Consider the following 19,953-nt stretch of genomic DNA (forward strand, 5'->3'; position numbering starts at 1 on the left):
TCTACTGAGAAGTTAGTGGACGGTAAGACCTAAGTTAGATCTAAGCTGAGGAGACCGGCACACAAGTGTTCTCTGCTATGTAGTTATATCCCACCGTTGGCCTCTCAGTTACTCGTGTCAGCTTAAAAAGTGTCTGGGTCAGTTGCTAGCTTAGACCAGTTTCTCAGCAGTGTAATGTCAGTCTATTTTTGTATCATAAAAAGATAAACTGCATAAATGAACACAACGGTATCACTTTGAAGCTCATGGCGTCCAAAGGCTGTGCCCGGACTTATTCTCATTCGCTACAGATCTCTTCTTTTGTCAAAGGCAGTTTAATTAGACACAAGAAGGACGGCAAAACTTATTCAGTTTTCTGTATCATCATCACACAAACAACATTTATTTCTACCAGTTTTTATATCTGTATTTATCTACGTAACTATAGTTATTCATATATTCATGAACACACGTGAAGATTTGATTCCCCCATCCAGTATTTAGCTGATAATTAAAATTTTGAGTCAAGCCAGGTTTTTGCATTGCCATTTATCACTGTGGCTCCCACCCCACACAGTGACTCATAGCCATACAAAAACCTTTGCATCATAGAACTGAATATTCAGTCACTCTTGTTCTTTATGTGATTGTTCTCACTAAACAGACTCAATCACAAGGCTTTCTTAATGTAATGCACATACACACACAACTGAAAGAAAATACATAAATAGAAATAAAATAATTTAATCTGCAATCATGCCACCGTGCAATAACATAGAACCGGTTTCCTACACAAAGTCTATACATTATATAATCCAATCATATCTATTATATCTCAGCTACTTGATTTCTGAAACAGAAACACCATCCGAGTGGATAGTTGTTTTTGTCAAAGGATGTATCACTGTGGCCATTATATTGCACTGTGGTAAAACTGTACACAAAAACTCCACCCTGCAAACTGAGATGTATTCCAGTCCAGTTTGCTCAATTCCTTATTCATTTTTAAAAAAATAAAATAAAATAAATATACGGTGCCATGAGATTACTTTTGCTGTGAATTAGCACAGGATTATTATTTGGCATTGAACTAAACTAATTGGGAGATCTAAATTGTTCAAAGTAAGATTTTTGAAAACTCAAGAGAAAGTCATTGTGCATATTTCTGATATCCTTGATCAAATTAGAGACCGAGTAGGAGCTTCATAACATCAACTATTTCAACATGTTCTAAAATTTGCAACTCAGTTTTGGTCAACATACTTGAAGCAGCCTTACTATCACTCTGTCACTTCTCCACAAAATGTGACATATTCTACAAATAGGCGACATGTTGTGTTTTAATAACAGATAGAAACGGGCCCCAGTACAAACTGTGGAAATGGTCAAGAAAGTGTTAAAAAATCTTAGTAATTTTTTAAATAATTTTTTTTATTTATTAGACATAAAATATGTATACAATAAAACAGACAAATGACATGATAATAACATCTAACTGTGTTTCTAACTGTAAGCACAACACACAGTACCTTTTGTTTTTGTTTTGTTTTTGTAATTATGTGAATCACTGTGCCCCCCCACCCAGATATACACGGTGACACATTACAGTGCAAAAACTCAGTCTAACCACTCCCTTCTTTGCAAGAAACAACACAACAATAATTTGTTTGGAATAAGTCAGAACTAAATTACAAATTTTGTAGGATTGCAAAGACCAGCATGAATATCTATTTTTGAATTTATGAATTCAATAGTGAAGTGGGAGGATCCGGTAATTAGATCAGGGATACCACAGTTGTGCGTCTCCTTTCACAGTATTACGCTCTGTGTGTCTGTATCTGTTGTCACATATTTTGATATTTTGTGCTTCTTTTCTTTTTCTAACAAATTCTTTTTCTAACGATTTGTTCATTCAGTTCAGTTTTTGTATTGCCATTTCACACTGTGGTTGCCAGTCCATACACAGTCATGCATACTAGTACAAAAACCCAGACCTGAAGTGATGGATCATCGGTATTTCTACTGTTTGTATTGAGTAGTTATGCATTTGTAATTTTATTTCTCTACATGTTTAGAGTACAACTACAAAAACATGCTGCTGTTCATTTTAGGTAATACCTTTGGAAACCTAAACCTTTGTTAAACTTAATTACTGTTTAACTTCCTATATGAATATGCACAATTACAAACTCTAAATAATTACCAAAGGAACTGCATCACTTCCTTCCCGAGTAACTTTCAAATATCTTTGATTTTCTGTTTAATTTTTCTATGTCATCACCATGCATGGCATTTCTTTCTCAGCAGAAGGAAGTTTTTGTCATAGGATGCATTGCTGTGGTAGCCATTGTTTACACTGTGGCTCAGCCCCTTACAAAAACTTCACCTTATAAATTGCTTATCATTCCACTTGATTTGCTTGCTGCTGCTGTATAAATAAAGAAAACTAAAAAACTAAATACCTTCCAATGTTTTGTTGACTGCGACTTTTCTGAATTTCTGAATTATCTTTTCTTTTTCTTAATGCATAGTGAATTTGTGTTGGACTTTAGTTCAGTACAGGTTTTTGTATTACCATTTTACACTGTGGTAGTTACCCCATACACAGTGATACATACTTGTACAATAACCCTGGTCTAATGCGATGAATTATCGGTCCTGTTTGAATTGAACAGACGTATATTTATATTTCTGTTTCTGTTCCTTTTCAGAGTGCAGATGTGAAATTATGCTGCTGTTTATTCTAAACCTTACCTTTCGAAACCTTTTCTTTTGTTTAACTTTGGTGAATGTTTCAATGTGCACATTTATTACGTCTCTCAGTACTTGCCAAGGAAACTGTATCACTTCCTCCTGTCTTATGTCTTATGGTTTATTTTTCTTTATCCCCACCATACAGTTTATCTTTCTTCATCGAAGAAGGTTTTTGTCACAAGATGTATCACTGTGACCGTGACTCATTCAATGATCTTCTTTTCTTAATGTACAGTGAATTTGGGTTTCCCTTTAGTTCAGGACAGGTTTTGGTGTTGCTGATATATAGTGTGGTTGCTACTCCATACACAGTTATACATTCTTGTACAAAAAACCCGGCCTGATGTGATGGATCATCAGTATTTATGCAGTTTATATTGGACAAACATACATGTATTTATATTAGTATTTCAGTACATTTTTGGAGTACAACTAGGGAATCCTGCTGCTGTTCTTTTAAAATATTTCCTTTGGAAACCTATGCTTTTGTCCAACTTTGGTTGATTTTTCTATCCAAATATGTACAATTGTTAATTCTTTAAAAACTTGCTAAAGGTACTGTAGCACTTGCTTCGTCAGTGAGCTTTAGATATATTTGCTTTCCTCTCTCACTTACTGATTTAATTTAGTGTATCATCATCATACAGCATTTTTCTTCCTTTGTAGAAGGTTTTTGTCACAGGATGTATCACTGTGGCCGCTATAGTATACACTGTGGCACAGCCCCTTACAATAACTTCACTTTGCTAAGTGTTTCTCATTACCCTTCACTCGCTTGCTGTTGCAAAAAAAAAGGAAAGAAAAATTTAAAACACTGAAATATTCGGTTGATTTAACTTTTCTTGATGTGAATTCAGTAAACGAGCTTCTCTTTTTCTTCATAATTATTATTTCTTCAAATAAATGCGAAGGTAATTGTATCAGATGCCTCATCAGTAATCTTTAGACATCTTTACTCTTCTGTCTCACTTACAGACTTAATTTTTCGTATCATCATAATACACAGTTTATATTTCTTATTGGACAGAGGTTTTTGTCACAGGATATTTCACTGTGGCTGTAGTATGAACCACTGTACACTGTGGCTCAGCCCCTGACAATAACTTCACCTTAGAAGCTGTTAATTGTGACATATGACTTGCTTGCTGTTGTCATAATATCAATAACAATAACAACAACAATAATGATTGTAATAATAATACATTAAATACACCCCAATGCTCTGCTGACTGCAGCGTTTCTTGATGTGAGCTCATTCAGTGATCTTTTTTTCTTTATGTACAGTGAATTTGGGTTTCACTTTAATTCAGGACAGGTTTTGGTGTTGCTGATATACAGTGTGGTTGCTACTCCATACACAGTTATACATTCTTGTTAAAAAAAACCTGACCTGATGTGATGGATCACCAGTATTTGGTACATTTTATTGAGCAGACATACATTTATTTTTGTATTTCTGTAAATTTTTGGAGCACAACTACAAAATCATGCTGCTGTTCATTTTAGGTAATACCTTTGGAAACCTAAACCTTTGTTAAACTTAATTACTTTTTAACTTTCTATATGAATATGCACAATTACTAACTCTAACTAATTACCAAAGGAACTGTATCACTTCCTTCCACAGTAACCATTAAATATCTTTGATTTTTTGTTCAATTTTTCTATGTCATCACCATGCACAGCATTTCTTTCTCAGCAGAAGGAAGTTTTTGTCATAGGATGCATTGCTGTGGTTGCCATTGTTTACACTGTGGCTCAGCCCCTTACAATAACTTCCCTTTGTTAAGTGTTTCTCATTACACTTCACTCGCTTGCTGTTGCAAAAAAAGGAAAGAAAAATTTAAAACACTGAAATATTCGGTTAATTTAACTTTTCTTGATGTGAATTCAGTAAATTATCTTCTCTTTTTCTTTATAATTATTAATTCTTCAAATAATTGCTAAGGTAATTGTATCAGATGCCTCATCAGTAATCTTTAGACATCTTTACTCTCCTGTCTCACTGACAGACTTATTGTTTTGTATCATCATAATACACAGTTTATCTTTCTTATTGAACAGAGGTTTTTGTCATTGGATGTATCAATGTGGCCGCTACCCCATATCACTGTGGCTCAGCCCCTGACAATAACTTCACCTTTGAAGCTGTTAATTGTGACATATGGCATGCTTGCTGATGTCATAATATTATTAACAACAACAATAATGATTATAATAATAATACATTAAATACACCCCGATATTCTGCTGACTGCAGCGTTTCTTGATGTCACCTCATTCAATGATCTTCTTTTCTTAATGTACAGTGAATTTGGGTTTCCCTTTAGTTTAGGAAAGGTTTTGGTATTGCTGATATACAGTGTGGATGTTTCTCCATACACAGTTATACAATCTTGTACAAAAAACTCGGTCTGATGTGATGGATCATCGGTATTTTTACTGATTTTGTTTATATTGAGCAGACATACATTTATTTTTGGAGTACAACTATAAAATCATGATGCTGTTTATTTTGAATATTTCCTTTGTAAACCTATGCTTTTGTTGAACTTTGGTTCATTTCTTTCTTCATGGAAGGAAACCTATGTATCACTGTGGCCGTAGCTGTCATAATACACTGTGGCACAGCCCCTTACAATAACTTTACCTTGTAAAGTGTTTCTCGTTACACATGACATGCCTGCTGTTGCCTTAAATATATATATAAAAACATTAAATGCACTCTAATATTCTGTTAAATGAAGCGTTACTTGATGTCAATTTATTAAACTAATTTTCTTAATGCATCGTGAATTTAGGTTTCCCTTTAGTTCAGGACAGGTTTTGGTACTGATGATATACAGTGTGGTTGCTACTCCATACACAGTTGTGTGTATGGAGTAGCATCCTGCTGCTGTTCATTTAAAATATTTCCTTTGGAAACCTATGCTTTTGTCCAACTTTGGTTGATTTTTCTATCCAAACATGTACAATTGTTAATTCTTTAAAAACTTGCTAAAGGTACTGTAGCCCTTGCTTCGTCAGTGAGCTTTAGATATATTTGCTTTCCTCTCTCACTTACTGATTTATTTTAGTGTGTCATCATCATAGAGCATTTTCCTTTCTTTGTAGAAGGTTTTTGTCACAGGATGTATCACTGTGGCCGCTGCTATAGTATACACTGTGGCACAGCCCCTTACAATAACTTCACTTTGTTAAGTGTTTCTCATTACCCTTCACTCGCTTGCTGTTGCAAAAAAAAAAAAAGAAAATCAATTAAAACACTGCAATATCCTGTTAAATGTAAATTTTCCTGAAGTGAATTTAGTAAATTATCTTTTCTCTTTCTTTACTACCTCCCATTGGGGTTCTTTAGGCAAGGTCCCCCTTACCCTACCTGCCGACCAGTGTGAGTCGCTTTGGATAAAAGCATCTGCCAAATGGATAGACAAACATAAATATTCTTTATAATCATTAATTCTTCAACTAAATGCTAAGGTAATCGTATCAGATGCCTCATCAGTAAACTTTAGACATCTTTACATTTCTGTCCGACTTACTGACTTCATTTTTCGTATCATCATAATACACAGTTTATCTTTCTTATTGGAAAGAGGTTTTTATCACAGGATATTTTACTGTGGCTGTTGTATGCACTGCCACCGTAGATATACAATGTGGCACAGCCCCTGACAATAGCTCCATCCACAGTTATACAATCTTGTACAAAAAACCCGGCCTGATGTGATGGATCATCGGTATTTTTACTGATTTTGTTTATATTGAGCAGACATACATTTATTTTTGGAGTACAACTACAAAATCATGATGCTGTTTATTTTGAATATTTCCTTTGTAAACCTATGCTTTTGTTGAACTTTAGTTCATTTCTTTCTTCATGGAAGGTTTTTGTCACAGGATGTATCACTGTGGCCGTAGTTATTATACACTGTGGCACAGCCCCTTACAATAACTTTACCTTGTAAAGTGTTTCTCATTACACATGACATGCCTGCTCTTGCCTTAAATATATACATATATTTAAAAAAATTAAATGCACTCCAATATTCTGTTAAATGCAGCGTTACTTGATGTCAATTTATTAAATTTCTTTTTTTTTCTTAATGCATCGTGAATTTGGGTTTCCCTTTAGTTCAGGACAGGTTTTGGTGTTGCTGATATACAGTACAATTGTTAATTCTTTAAATACTTGCTATAGGTACTGTAGCACTTGCTTCGTCAGTGAGCTTTAGATATATTTGCTTTCTTCTCTCACTTACTGATTTATTTTAGTGTGTCATCATCATAGAGCATTTTTCTTCCTCTGTAGAAGGTTTTTGTCACAGGATGTATCACTGTGGCCGTTATAGTATACACTGTGGCACAGTCCCTTACAATAACTTCACTTTGCTAAGTGATTTGCTTGCTGTTGCAAAAAAAAAAAAAAAACTTAAAACACTGAAATATTCAGTTAATGTAACTTTTCTTGAAGTGAATTCAGTAAATTATCTTCTCTTTTTCTTTACAATTATTAATTATTCAAATAATTGCTAAGGTAATTGCATCAGATGCCTCATCAGTATTCTTTAGACATCTTTACTCTTCTGTCTCCGTTATTTTTGTATCATAATACACAGTTTATCTTTCTTGTGGGACAGAGGTTTTTGTCTCAGTATATTTCACTGTGGCTGCCATAGTATACACTGTGGCACAGCCCTGTACAAAAACCTCCCCCTGCACACACTGCTGAAAATAGTCTCACATTTATTGACAAGATAAAATAAAACAAATTCATCTTATATATATATATATATATAAGTAAATGGGGTGGAAAAGGATTTCCACCCAATCTAGATGGGAAACAAGGAATATATAAACTTAAACAATGACAACAGATTGGAACTCAGTGTAACATCCACATTACATTGTATACTATAATGATCCTTAATTTTTCCCATTTTCTAAACTGTTAGATTATTTGAATGAACTTATCTTCATAAGTGTGATGCATATTCATAAAATGTGAGCTTCGCTTACATGAGAGAAAATATCTAATGTTTTTTATGCTTTTCCAGGTTATTCAGGTTAGATACTTACAACGTTAAAATTCCACTAAATGTGGACTTTCTTCACAGGGTAGAAAACTGCCGAACAACCCAATCTTGTCTTTTTCTTGAGGTGCAGCGATAATATGATTAGATTCATTGCAGGACAGGTTTTTGTATGGCTATATATCACTGTGGTTCCAGTTATACACTACAGCAAACAGTCCTACAAAAACCTGCAGTGCAATGGAAAGTTTGTATTGGCCATTTTATGTACTTGGAAGGCACTGTCGTGGAACTAATCCTTTTATATTGTCCTCTAGATTCTTTTTTTTAATTATCTTAGATTATTATTAAAAAGAAAAATGATTGTTTGTTTGGTTTGAAAAGGAAAACAGTCCAAGTGTAAATGGAGACGAATAAGATAGTCGCCCCCTCTGTGCAAAGACACCTTTAGAAGTGTTTTTCCCCATGCATAACAAAAGATTTGTGCTTGCTTTGTTTCTTTAATAAAGGAGCTTTGACTTATGTTCTGGATATAAAGTGAAGAGTAAAGCCTGTCATTGCAATAGAAATGTAAATGTAGTGGATTTCTCTCTCCATTTGTCACCATCCACCACTATTCGCCATGTTTGCATTTGCTTTTAATGAACCATTTCCAAAGTTATAGCTTATGGATATTTTGCACATACATTTTCTGTGGCATGAGGTTTTTGTCAAAGGATGTCTCACTGTGGTTGTTATAGTTTCACTGTGATGCAACCCAACACAAAAACTCCACCCTGCAATGCTGGCTACTATAATACAGCGAATAGGACTTTGCTGTATGTTTAAAAATTGTGATGTGCCAATATTAGATAAAAATATGAATATACATTTGGAAATATATATATATTTATATACATCCATTAGTATACAACCAGGAATGGCTAATTGATTTGATTGATTTTGCTACAGGTAGTTGCAGTCATGAAATCACTCATTCATTTATGTTCATCCAGGAAATCTTTACCAATTGGGACAGGTGTTTCCAGGTGTAGTCTATAGTGTTTAGATACATCTGCATTTACAACAAAAAGACATTTTCCACCCTGGAAGATTTTTACTGAACACCTTGAACACCACTGCCATTTCTACCATACTGAGTGAAAAACCGCAGCAGTCATATTGTTCTCTGTTGTTCTCACACAAAAGTTGAGAATAGTTCCCTCTGTTTTTATATTTATCACGCTTTGATCCAAATGACAGAAATGAACAGAATGTCTGCATATCACACAAAACCTCGCCACAAAGTGTGTGCTAGATGTTTTGTTATCAGGTCTGACACATAATTAGTCATTACTGCATAAAGTTTATCAAAGTGGAGTGAAATGGGAGTAAAATGTGCTATTTCCTTTTACTTATGTAGTCTTCAATATAAGAGAAAAAAGAGGAAGAAATAAGATGAAAGCCTTTTCCCAAATTTTAGGATGTGCATTATGAATCTAAATAGTCAGAATTATTCTATGACAAGGAGTTCTAAAAATATAGCTTCTTGTGAAAAAAATGTTCCCATTGCTCAATTTGCCTCATTTGTTCATCCATCTTGGTGTGATTTAGTTCAATAGACCATCTAATCAGATGGTAATGCCATTCATCTTGCTGAATCTAAATATTAAAGATAACTTGCCTCTTTTAAAAACTAATTTGACAGTCTATTATTGTTTCACAAATAATATATATTTTTGTGAAAGATGAAACGTGACAAAAACATTATCACGTTGTAATCTTCCCCAAACCTGGATGAACAGTGGAGTAGTGTGACTAGATAAATCAAAAACTGCTACCCAAATGAACATGAATGACATAGCCTGTGTCGTATACAAAAATGGTATTTTTCTTGGTCTTTTCACTTTTGCAAACAAACAACAACCACATCTGGAAGACCAGTTTAAATGACACTCCACCCTTCGACATTGCAATGAAAAGAAAATTGTTGCTTCTTCTTTGCAGATTTTTCTTTTTCCTCTTCTCTTTTCTTTTCTCTTTTAGTAATATCCTTCGATTTGGAATGTGCTTTTGTATTTCAGCACCAATATTCCTCTGGGATTGGTTATATTAGACATAACCCAGCATTATAACTCCTGACTGTTTTAACATACGGGCTGAAAATAATTTCTCTTGCACTTGGGCCCAAACATTGACGTGAGTCAGACCACATGGCCTCACAACACTGTGTTGTGAGGTACAGGTAGTGACCTATAGATGGCAGCACAAGCAACATTTTTAGCTTGTGCTCCTTGTCATTGCTTAAAAAAAAAGAAAAAAGACAACAAGTCATTGTTTAGCTCTTGGTGCAGGCCTAATCACCTGTTATCAGCTGCCTCATTTATCTGACATTTAGCAGACTAAAAAAGCAAATCGAGTTTGCGATAACAACTTATTGTATTGGATAGATAAGTCTCTCAGAAAACTCAAAAACTGTTTTTGTCTCCATATCAGCCACTCACAGAGCCTCTTTTGCTTATAAAGCCTTTCCCACTAGATGGTAGCATTTACTCACATATCTTTTTAACTTCTATTATATGGCTCTATTATATGTTTTTCAATTCAATTGAATTCAGTTTTATTTATATAGCGTCAAATTACAACAAATGTCATCTATAGGCACTTGAATAATATAGTCCAATTCAAGCCAATTGGAATTCAATTAATTGTAATCATAATCCAATGAAATCCAATGAATTTATTTAAAAAGATTTCCTAGCTAAGGAAACTAACAGATTGCACTAAAACTTCTCTTCAGTCCGACTGTGGAAAGGAACGACTACCTTTTAACAGGAAGAAACCTCTGGCACTGTAACACCTTTCAAAGGATACCTGTTGGGACACACAAGTTAATGACCACAATAATGTGACCTGTACGTAATATCATTTGAGATATTAAATGGGGGAAAAAGAGAGCAAAATGAGGAAAGGTGTGACAGATGAGGCCCCCCAGCAGTCTAAGCCTATAGCACCTTAACTATGGGATGTTTCAGGATCACCTGAGCCATCCCTAACTATAAGCTTTATCAAAAAGGAAGGTTTTAAGCCTAGTCTTAAAGGTGGGAAAGGTGTCTGCTTCCTGGACATTTACTGGCAGCTTATTCCACAAGAGAGGAATAACTGAAGGCTCTGCCTCCCATTCTACTTTTAGAAACTCTGGGAACCACAAGGAAACCTGCAGTCTGGGGGCAAAGTGCTCTGTTAGGAAAATATGTAACAATCAGATCTTTAAGATATGATGGCGCTTGGTCATTAAGATTTTGATATGTGAGGAGGAGAATCTTAAATATTATTCTGAATTTAACAGTGAGACAATGAAGAGAAGCTAAAACTGGAGAAACATGATCTCCCCTCTTAGATTTCATGAGAATTCTGGCTGCAGCATTTTGGATCAGGCTTTTCATAGAATATGTGGGACTGCCCAAAAATAAAGAATTACAGTAGTCTAGTCTTGAAGTAGAGTGTGGGCATGTGTGTGGTTGTTTGTCTCGTTTGTCTCTGTGTAGCCCTGTGATGGATTGGCGACCCGTCCAGGGTGCACCCCGCCTCTCGCCCGATGACTGCTGGGATAAGCTCCAGCCCCCCGTGACCCGACCGATGGATTAAGCGGGTATAGAAAATGGATCTGAGAGTAAAGAAAATCTCTGAGACAGGATGTTCCTGATTTGAACAATATTATGAAATTTTATAACAGATGTACAAACAAATAAAATCTATAAAGTAGAAAGGCGTAGCACACCAAAGATTGTAATGAGGTGCTGATCACTGGGAACTAATAATTAAAAAGAAAGGGTTGCAAATGCTGGCTCCATATGACTCAAATATATTGCCTGATGTTTCAGCCTTTGGGGCTTCCTCAAGATCAGTACCTGTAAGATAAAGACAAGTGTTTGATTTAAGCTCCATTTGTCTTTCCCAAATAGGCTTTACCACAAGGACAAGTGATGAGATAAAACATGATGAGATAAAACATAAAAACAAAACATATGACTACAACAACAAATTAACATATATATTATTAAATTATAAGAAAAGAAACAGGTTATCTGTTGGACCCTTCTACTACAGACTGCAACGTTTATCTCATAAGTAAACTTGTTTCCTAAAGCCACAAATGAATGCTTAAAAATTCATATTTGAACTTCAGATTTGCTATGGTTAAATGTATTTGATGAGTTATTTTAGATGGTGACAGGATATTTTTCATATCAATGCATGTAAGTCATTATATGCTTGATTTCATTCAGATATGCAAATATGCATCATCCTGACAGATGTGTTTCTTGCTTCAAGGAAACGTATTTGCAGATCTGATGCTTTCTACAGTTTCACTGCTGCAAGTGTGGTCTCAGAGGTGCACCCAGAGTGGGAAGCAGCTCTCTAAAGATATGGTTAGAAACAACTAGAAACTGAAACCTTGCAGACCTTTAACTGATAAAAGAATTTAACTGTTGACTCCATGTGGTCTTAATTTAGATGTTCTTAAATCAACGTATTGTGGGCAAAAACACTGGGAGGAAAATGTCGAAATCACAAATATTCATCACTTATATTCATAGGTCCTTTCATTTTAAGTCTGATTATTGCAAAAAAAATTATCAGTGGACAGAAAATTAAAAACACAAATCCCATCTATCCCTGTCCAGCCCCACTTTATCCAACCCAGGATTGCAGGGGCACATGGAGCCTGTCCCACTGCCATAGAAGCAGGGTACAGCCTTCATCACAGGGCCAGACAGATACAAACAAGACAAACAACCATGCACACTCACTTTTGTATATTCAATGTAGAATAAACAATACACCTAACATGCATGTATTGGGGCTGTGGGAGGAATTTAGAGGATTCCAGAGAGAATCCACACATAGACAGGGAGAAAATAGAAACTCCACATAGAAATGCCCCAGCCGGGATTTGAACCAGGAACCTTCTTAAGAACTTCTGTAATCCATCCATTTTATATACACACACATTTACTATATTAAAGTCTATTACAAGTCCAAACCAAAAATCGGTTGAAATGTAAAATCTCAAGGGGCTGTCTTCATACAGGAAACTGCCGACCTGATCTGCTGACATACAGCGACAGATGTGCCTGCTGTTTCGAGGAAGTTTAGGTCTGACAGTTTCAACTTTCAGTCTCGGTCCCTGAGGTACAGAAATAGACGGTAATGAAAGAAAAATGCTTCGAAGCACTTTAAAGCACATGAACAAAAAGCATTTTGAATGAATCTAGTCCATGATCACTCATAGCCATGCTCTGTTTGATTTTGCATGATAAAAGTATTTGTGAAATTATATCAGATTTACTTTATAATAACCTCTTTAAAAAAAACAATCCAAATTAGTGTATTAGACAAAAACAATCAAACTTCAATCAACAGAAAACATTTATTCTCAAAAACACAAAATATCACATTCAATAGTAAAGAGTAAGAACAAAATATTAAATAAATCTAAATTTATATATAAATTTATATATAAATTTGACAATATTGATTTAGAAAAAGAAAAAAGCTATCAGCTTTTTTGTATAAAAGTAACACAACTACGATTAGTCACCATCCTTTTAATTTGAAAGCCAAACTATAATTGATAAATTTTATCACGTTTATTGTCTTATACTATATCTGACAAAAGTTTGAAATTAAAAAAATGTTGTCAAAAATGATTAAAGGTGAATTGACAGAAAAAGGTTTCATCTCAGACCATAGAAAATACTTCACAGTACAGATAAATGACTTCAGAAATGTACTTTCTAAATATACAGTAGATTATTTATTGTATTCAAAGCATTTAAAATATCTGAAAACTACAGAAAAGACACCAACACTAATGTGTGATCTGCAGCCACTCATGTCTAATGTGCATCCATCTGATTCTTTATTGCTTCTTCATCTGAAAAACAATTTTGAAAATGTATTAATTGGTTATTATTAACAACAGCACAAACAAACAACAACAATTTTATGAATATCATTATTCATTCACAAACTGAATATTCTGAGACCTATATTAAAAGCTGATGCTATAGATGCTCATCCCATCAAATATTTGTATTTGTGAACTATTTGGTTTAATTCAGCCCTGTAATGAACACCAGAGTCTGAAGTTGCTGTAAAAAATAATAGGACCCACAATCAGTTTACTGCAATATCTTGGAGTGGATTGCATTTTCAGAAATGCTTCTTTTTTTTTTCTTTTTTTGTTAAAATATTTCTGCCATTATCAAATGTCTTTATTGGATTAATTGAGCCTTCCATTTAGAGATTACATGGCCCTGTAGTCACATTAATCAAACAAGCATACTTTGAATAATCTGTCTTTGGTATAACTGAATGCATAAAAAGCCTGCATGTTTACCTGGACCAAGCTGAATATCATGTTATATAACAGAGAGAAAATGAAGAGCAATATGAAGGTGGAGGCTGTGGACCACAAACTGCTGAAGTCATCCTCTTCAACGGCATCATATGTGCAATTCAACTCAAACATACATATTAATTCTGAAGGGAAACCTGAGAAGAGGAAGGTACAGTATGGGTGATTAGATCAGTTGTGTGTGTTTCTAACAAATTTTCATTTAGATAATGGAATAAAAGGAGTGATTGAACAATACAGCAAGTGTCTCCATGCAACATTTATTTTGAAAAATTCCATACACTTAACAAGGTTTTAGTATATAGAGGACAGAAGGCAACACAACACGATGACAAATACACAGTAACATTGACTGATGACAACACAGAGTGTACACAATTTCACAACATAAAATCTACACACAAACAAAATAACACAGGAGCACAAAGGATCGAGCCAACTCTGTTATCAATCACATTCAAGAGAGTTACCAGAGGCCTTTGACACTCCTTTAGCTTCCATAGCTGCGTCACTACCAGCAGGCCAGACGTTGCAGTTGAACACTTTTTCTTTGTCCCACTCATTCTTGGTGGTGGTGTAAACGCTTGTGACCAAGTAGCCATTTCTGGTCTTCTGGCGGGTGAAGGTAGAATCCTCATAGTTTCCACTGTTTTGTTTCTCATCTACTGACCAGGCGATGTAGTAATCCTGCTCCACATCACTGAAGACCAGACACGCCAGCCTGACTTCAGCTGAGTCTTTTTCCTCCGCTGTGGGAATGAGAACTGTCACTCTTGGATTTGCCCCCTCTGAAAGAGACACTTAGTTAGCCTCCTTCATAATGAAGTGTTGAGTTTAAATTAGAATTCTCAATAAATAAAGATGACCAGGCTGGGAGTGATTAATTTGTTAATAAAAATCTCCTTTTCATATGTGAATTGGCTACAAAATAATATAGTTTCATAATATTTTGATGATTTCAGTTTGGTAACTTACTTCTGTTGACAGGCAGTTCTTGAGTAACCAGGATCACATCATTTCTAACAGCAGAACATCTCACGTTCTTGACTGATTTCCAGTCGTTGAGACTACGAGTCAGAATGCTGGTTATGTGATTCGTACTTGTTTCCAGCCTAACGTTCTCTGTGACATCCTTTCCATCAATCTGCCAGATGATGTTGGTCTCTGATAGTTTGGTAATACTACACTTCAACTCTGCCCGACGGTTGTTGAATATTTCTTTGTTAGTTGGAGGGTTTAAATCCATCGTGAGAGGAGCTACATGGAAAAGCCATAAGAAAAATAAATGATTAATGTAATTTTATTCTGTGGAGAAAAAAGAAATTGTTAAAAAAACACTTTCATGTTTACGTTCCATTTAAACATCCTCCTTCACCTTACTTTTAGTTTCAACCTCATGAAAATCAGAATTATACTGTACCTATTGAGGACTTGTGTGTTTCTCCTTGGTGGGTCACCTTACAGGTATAAACATTTTTACTGTTCCAATCTGCTTCAGGGATTCTTAGGACACTCACAGCTGAATATAAATTCCCAACTTTAGTGGGACTGAATATAGTGTCGCCATTTTCAACGTTGCCGTTCTTTTCCCAAGTGACTGACACTTGTTTAGGGGCAAACTGCTCAATATAACACGTTAAGGTCTGTTTGTCTCCACTTGGCCCTGATATCAAAGTTACCTTTGGAGTAGAAATTTCCTCTGAAAATGTCAAGGCAGAAGACAGACACATCAATCAGTTTGAGAACATTTTTCTGTTGCCTAAAAAGTGAATGTCAGATAGAAATGAAAGACAGATATTCTGAAATAAAACATAACATACTTTTTACTTGCAGTTGTTTGGTGCCTCCAGGGTGAGTGACAGAACAATTATAAGACAAAGATTTAGATTTTGTTACACTGATCACGCTGACTCCCGTGAATTTATTGTTGCTGTTACTCAGAGCTGAAATATATTGTTCAGAAGGCACACTAGTCCCACTGGCATCGCTCCATTGGAATGTAGCACTCTTTGGAAAAAAGTCATGTGCCAGACAACCAAGAGTGATTTTATCTCCAGAGCCGGAGTCACATGAAAACAGCGGGAACAGAGTTGGTGATGAAGTTGCTTCTGTGGAATAATATGAAGTTTGAATGTTAAAGGGTTCAAGTCAAAGGAAAAGTTGAACATATTTACACTAGATACTCAAATACACAGTGGTGGAATTTAGAGTAGCATATTTATTAAAGTATCATAGCTGGATACACATTTGAAGTATTGCCTGTGACTTGAGACTTTTTTGTTGATGCCACATTTGCAACGCTTACATCACAGTTGGGAGGCAAAAATACTTTTTACTTCTCTACATTTCTTACTCACTGCTTACTTTACAAGTCTTTTTTTTAACTCAAAATGTATGAGAACTGATAAAAATATGAACTTTTACTATAAAATCAAACTGCCTAACTATTTATGGAAGTACAGCTGAGACTGTTCATCACTCATTCTTTTCATTCAATTGGCAGAAATTTGTCTATGATTTTGATCGCCTATTAGAGACGGATTTTTTTCAGCATTTCTTCATTTCTAATTTAAATTTACAAACCAAATAATACATAAAAAAGTGAATAAATAATTATCATATTAAATCATACTGAACAACGATTAGTTGCAATGGAATGTTAAACGTATGAAAACACATCATCCAACTTTTTTTTTAGGTAGAGTGTTGACTATGGTACACAGATTACAATTTGTCTGCAATACGTAGCACCACAGTAATGTGATAGAAATGTGCTTTCTGTTGCACTGCTTTATTAACTTAAGCTGCTCCTTAATATTAATGATGTAATGATAAGAGCAAACTATTACACGTATAACAAGTATTTTTTATATTTAATTTGTATGGAGAATAAAAGTTATTAATACAAAATTTCAGAAACTTTTCTTGATAACACTAAGTAACATTTTCAATGCTGGACTTCTACCGATACAAAGAGTAGTTTTACAATATAGTATTAGAGCTTTAATTAAGTGACTAATACTTCAACAGTTGCTCCACCACTGCAGAGATTCTCTAAATGCTCAAATAATTAAAATAAAAAAGAATCAAAGCAGTTCCACTTCTCAACATCAAAAATTATAAATCGAAAAAGCTATTTTCAATCAAATATTTACCGATTGATTATTTCTAATAAGAAAGCTGGTTTGCTTCGTATGAGTTAAACATAACATTTCAAATAGCAGTATTTAGTCAGTATCATCTTATGTCTTAAAACATAGGGATTGCTTTTGTTTGACAGTACACCTATACTTAGAATAAAGAATAAAACAACCTAAAAGGCTTGTTGGTAAGAACTATTATTATTAGATAATATACAAAAGAAAATGAGGTGACCCTCACAGCAACTCACTTTAAAGATACTCATCTCTGTTACATTTTTTGAAAATTATAGATGAAAGATGCTGTGTCAAGCTTCAGTTAGAGAGGGCATGCGCTATGTCATTAATAAAATTTATAACCACTTTAAACTTTAAACTGTTGACTTACAGAAAGGAGTTATTTATAACTAATCAATAGAGTAACAACAGGTGAAATAACCAGTCATTTAGAGCGACCAAAAACGTAGATGCTCATTTGTTGCTCAGTGGCGTTACAATTAAGATCAAATCATCAAAACATCCTACATGAAGAGATATTATTATCATTAAGGACATTTGAAATGTTTTTGAAACAGCAGCATCATTGGCTACATTTAACGGTTATGTCTATAAACATTTTAAGAAGATATATTTCTCAGAACCTTTCTACCATCGAAAAACATAATTGAAGATAAATATATTAAGCAGTCGCTGTGAATATTTTGAGTAAATGTGACTTACCTGAAGAAACTGTGACTTCGGTCCCACGACCCCAGTAGTCAAAGTAATCACAGTGCTGCATCTCCGCTCACTGGTTGAACAAAAACCTGGGATGACAGGAAAAACCCTGTGTAACCACAGGAAATGCACGATGAAAGTAGAAATAGCAGTAAGACATCCTTGTGTCATGTCTGTTGTATGTTCATTCTCAGTCAGAACACAAAACATTTAGATTTATGGGAACATGTCACATCTCTATAGTTATTATGACTGTAAGCAACTAATTTACTTAGATTGAAATTAATATCTGTTAAGTTATGGGCTGAGGGTGTTTTCATTATTAATCCATAAGAAATGTTTTATCATTTATTTCCATTTGTCAATAAAAACAACACAAAAACCACTTGCGTACAGGAAGAAGAATAAGTATTTAAGTACTTATTTATATACAATATATATTTTTTCTTTTTGTAAATATGTTTAATATACATGACATTCAGTATGCACTGTATACACTACTGTCTATATACAGTTGTTCAAAGGAAAAAAGAAGTGATTTCGGTTGCTATAGGGAAGGAATAGCTTCATCGTCTAACCCTAACCCTCGTTCATGTCACGGTTCGTGGTACGAAAAGGGAGGACCCAGATGCAGACTTAAAAAAAAAACAGATTTATTTTTAAAAAAAAGCACAAGGCAAGAACCAAGGATGCGGCAGAGCCGGTTATCAAACATACTAAACTGTGAAAAAACAATAAGACCTGACTTGAACTATGAAACAAAACTTGACTATGGCTATGAATAAATAACGTGGGGCAAAAGACTGAACAAACGTGGCGTGAACATAAAAGTTAGGCAAGGCTAGACAAGGCAATTTTATTTGTATAGCGCATTTCATACATAAGTGCAACTCAATGTGCTTTACATAGCAGGAAAATAAATAACAGAATAAAAGGATGAAAAGATAAAAAGATAAAAATGTGCAAAGACACATAAAACAAAACAAGACAATAAAACCTTCTGTAACAGCCAGAACCAGAAGTACTGCAAGATAGAATTAGATAGGCTCCAGCCCATCTGCAACCCTGAATTGGATTAAGCAGGTACAGAAAATGGATGAAAATGATGAAATAAAATAATTTAAAAAAGAAAACATCTATGAGGTTGGATTAATGGATGAAAGGGATAAGGGATATGATGGATAATGGAGGACAAACTTAACATAGCTATCTTTGGGATCCTAAATCTTTATGATTACAATTGTTGATCATCTACTGAGAAAGAACTGAAAAAGAGCAAATTTAGAGAAAATTAAAACATTTTAAGACATTACTAAAGAATCAGCATCACTTCCTTCATAAATGACCCTTAACCATCTTCTCTTTTCTGTGTTTTTTACTGGCTTTTGTTTCTGTATTGTTATCATACAGAATTTTTGGAGGTTTTTGTCATAGGACGTATCACTGTGGCCACCATAGTATGCACTGTGACTCAGCCTCTCACAAAAACTTCCCCATATAAGCTATTTATCATTACACATGATTCACTTTTTTTTAAATAAAGATAGAAAAAAGAATAAAAAAAAACTTTCCTTGATCCAAATTCATTAAATATTCTCAGTTCTTTTCTCAGTGTATGATAAATTTGTATTTAGTCCAGGTTAAGTATTTGTTATGGTTAGGCATTTTTTGCCAGGGCAGCATGTCCCACCATGGGTACATTACTGGGTTGGGAAACACTGCACATCCTAAAAATGTTATCCTATTTAATCAGTGAAATAGTATTTACACATTCAAGCAATTTTTTTTAAGCACAAAGTCCTCTTAAGTAGGAAGGAGAGGAGGCAAAGGATGCATTTATGCACAGGTTTTTGAACCAGGGCACACTTTCAGTCATGAGTCCACTGTTTTTTCACTGCATCGTGAATTTGGGTTTCCCTTTTATTCA

At 34.5% G+C, this 19,953-nt stretch overlaps 2 gene segments (V, D, J or C); both read right to left on the reverse strand.

Annotated features, from left to right (window-relative positions):
* LOC140273886 (Ig heavy chain V region 6.96-like) overlaps positions 1-19,953 on the reverse strand; it is a 119,383-nt gene that overhangs the window by 6,169 nt on the left and 93,261 nt on the right.
* LOC140273098 (Ig mu chain C region membrane-bound form-like) lies at positions 13,359-18,194 on the reverse strand. The segment is given in 7 exon segments: positions 13,359-13,686; positions 14,152-14,306; positions 14,625-14,957; positions 15,145-15,426; positions 15,590-15,868; positions 15,990-16,277; positions 18,030-18,194. Coding segments are annotated over 7 exon segments (1,413 nt in total).

The sequence above is a fragment of the Leuresthes tenuis genome, unplaced genomic scaffold, assembly GCF_036924035.1.
Source record: "Leuresthes tenuis unplaced genomic scaffold, fLeuTen1.0.hap1 SCAF_17, whole genome shotgun sequence".
Taxonomy (NCBI): Eukaryota; Metazoa; Chordata; class Actinopteri; order Atheriniformes; family Atherinopsidae; genus Leuresthes; species Leuresthes tenuis.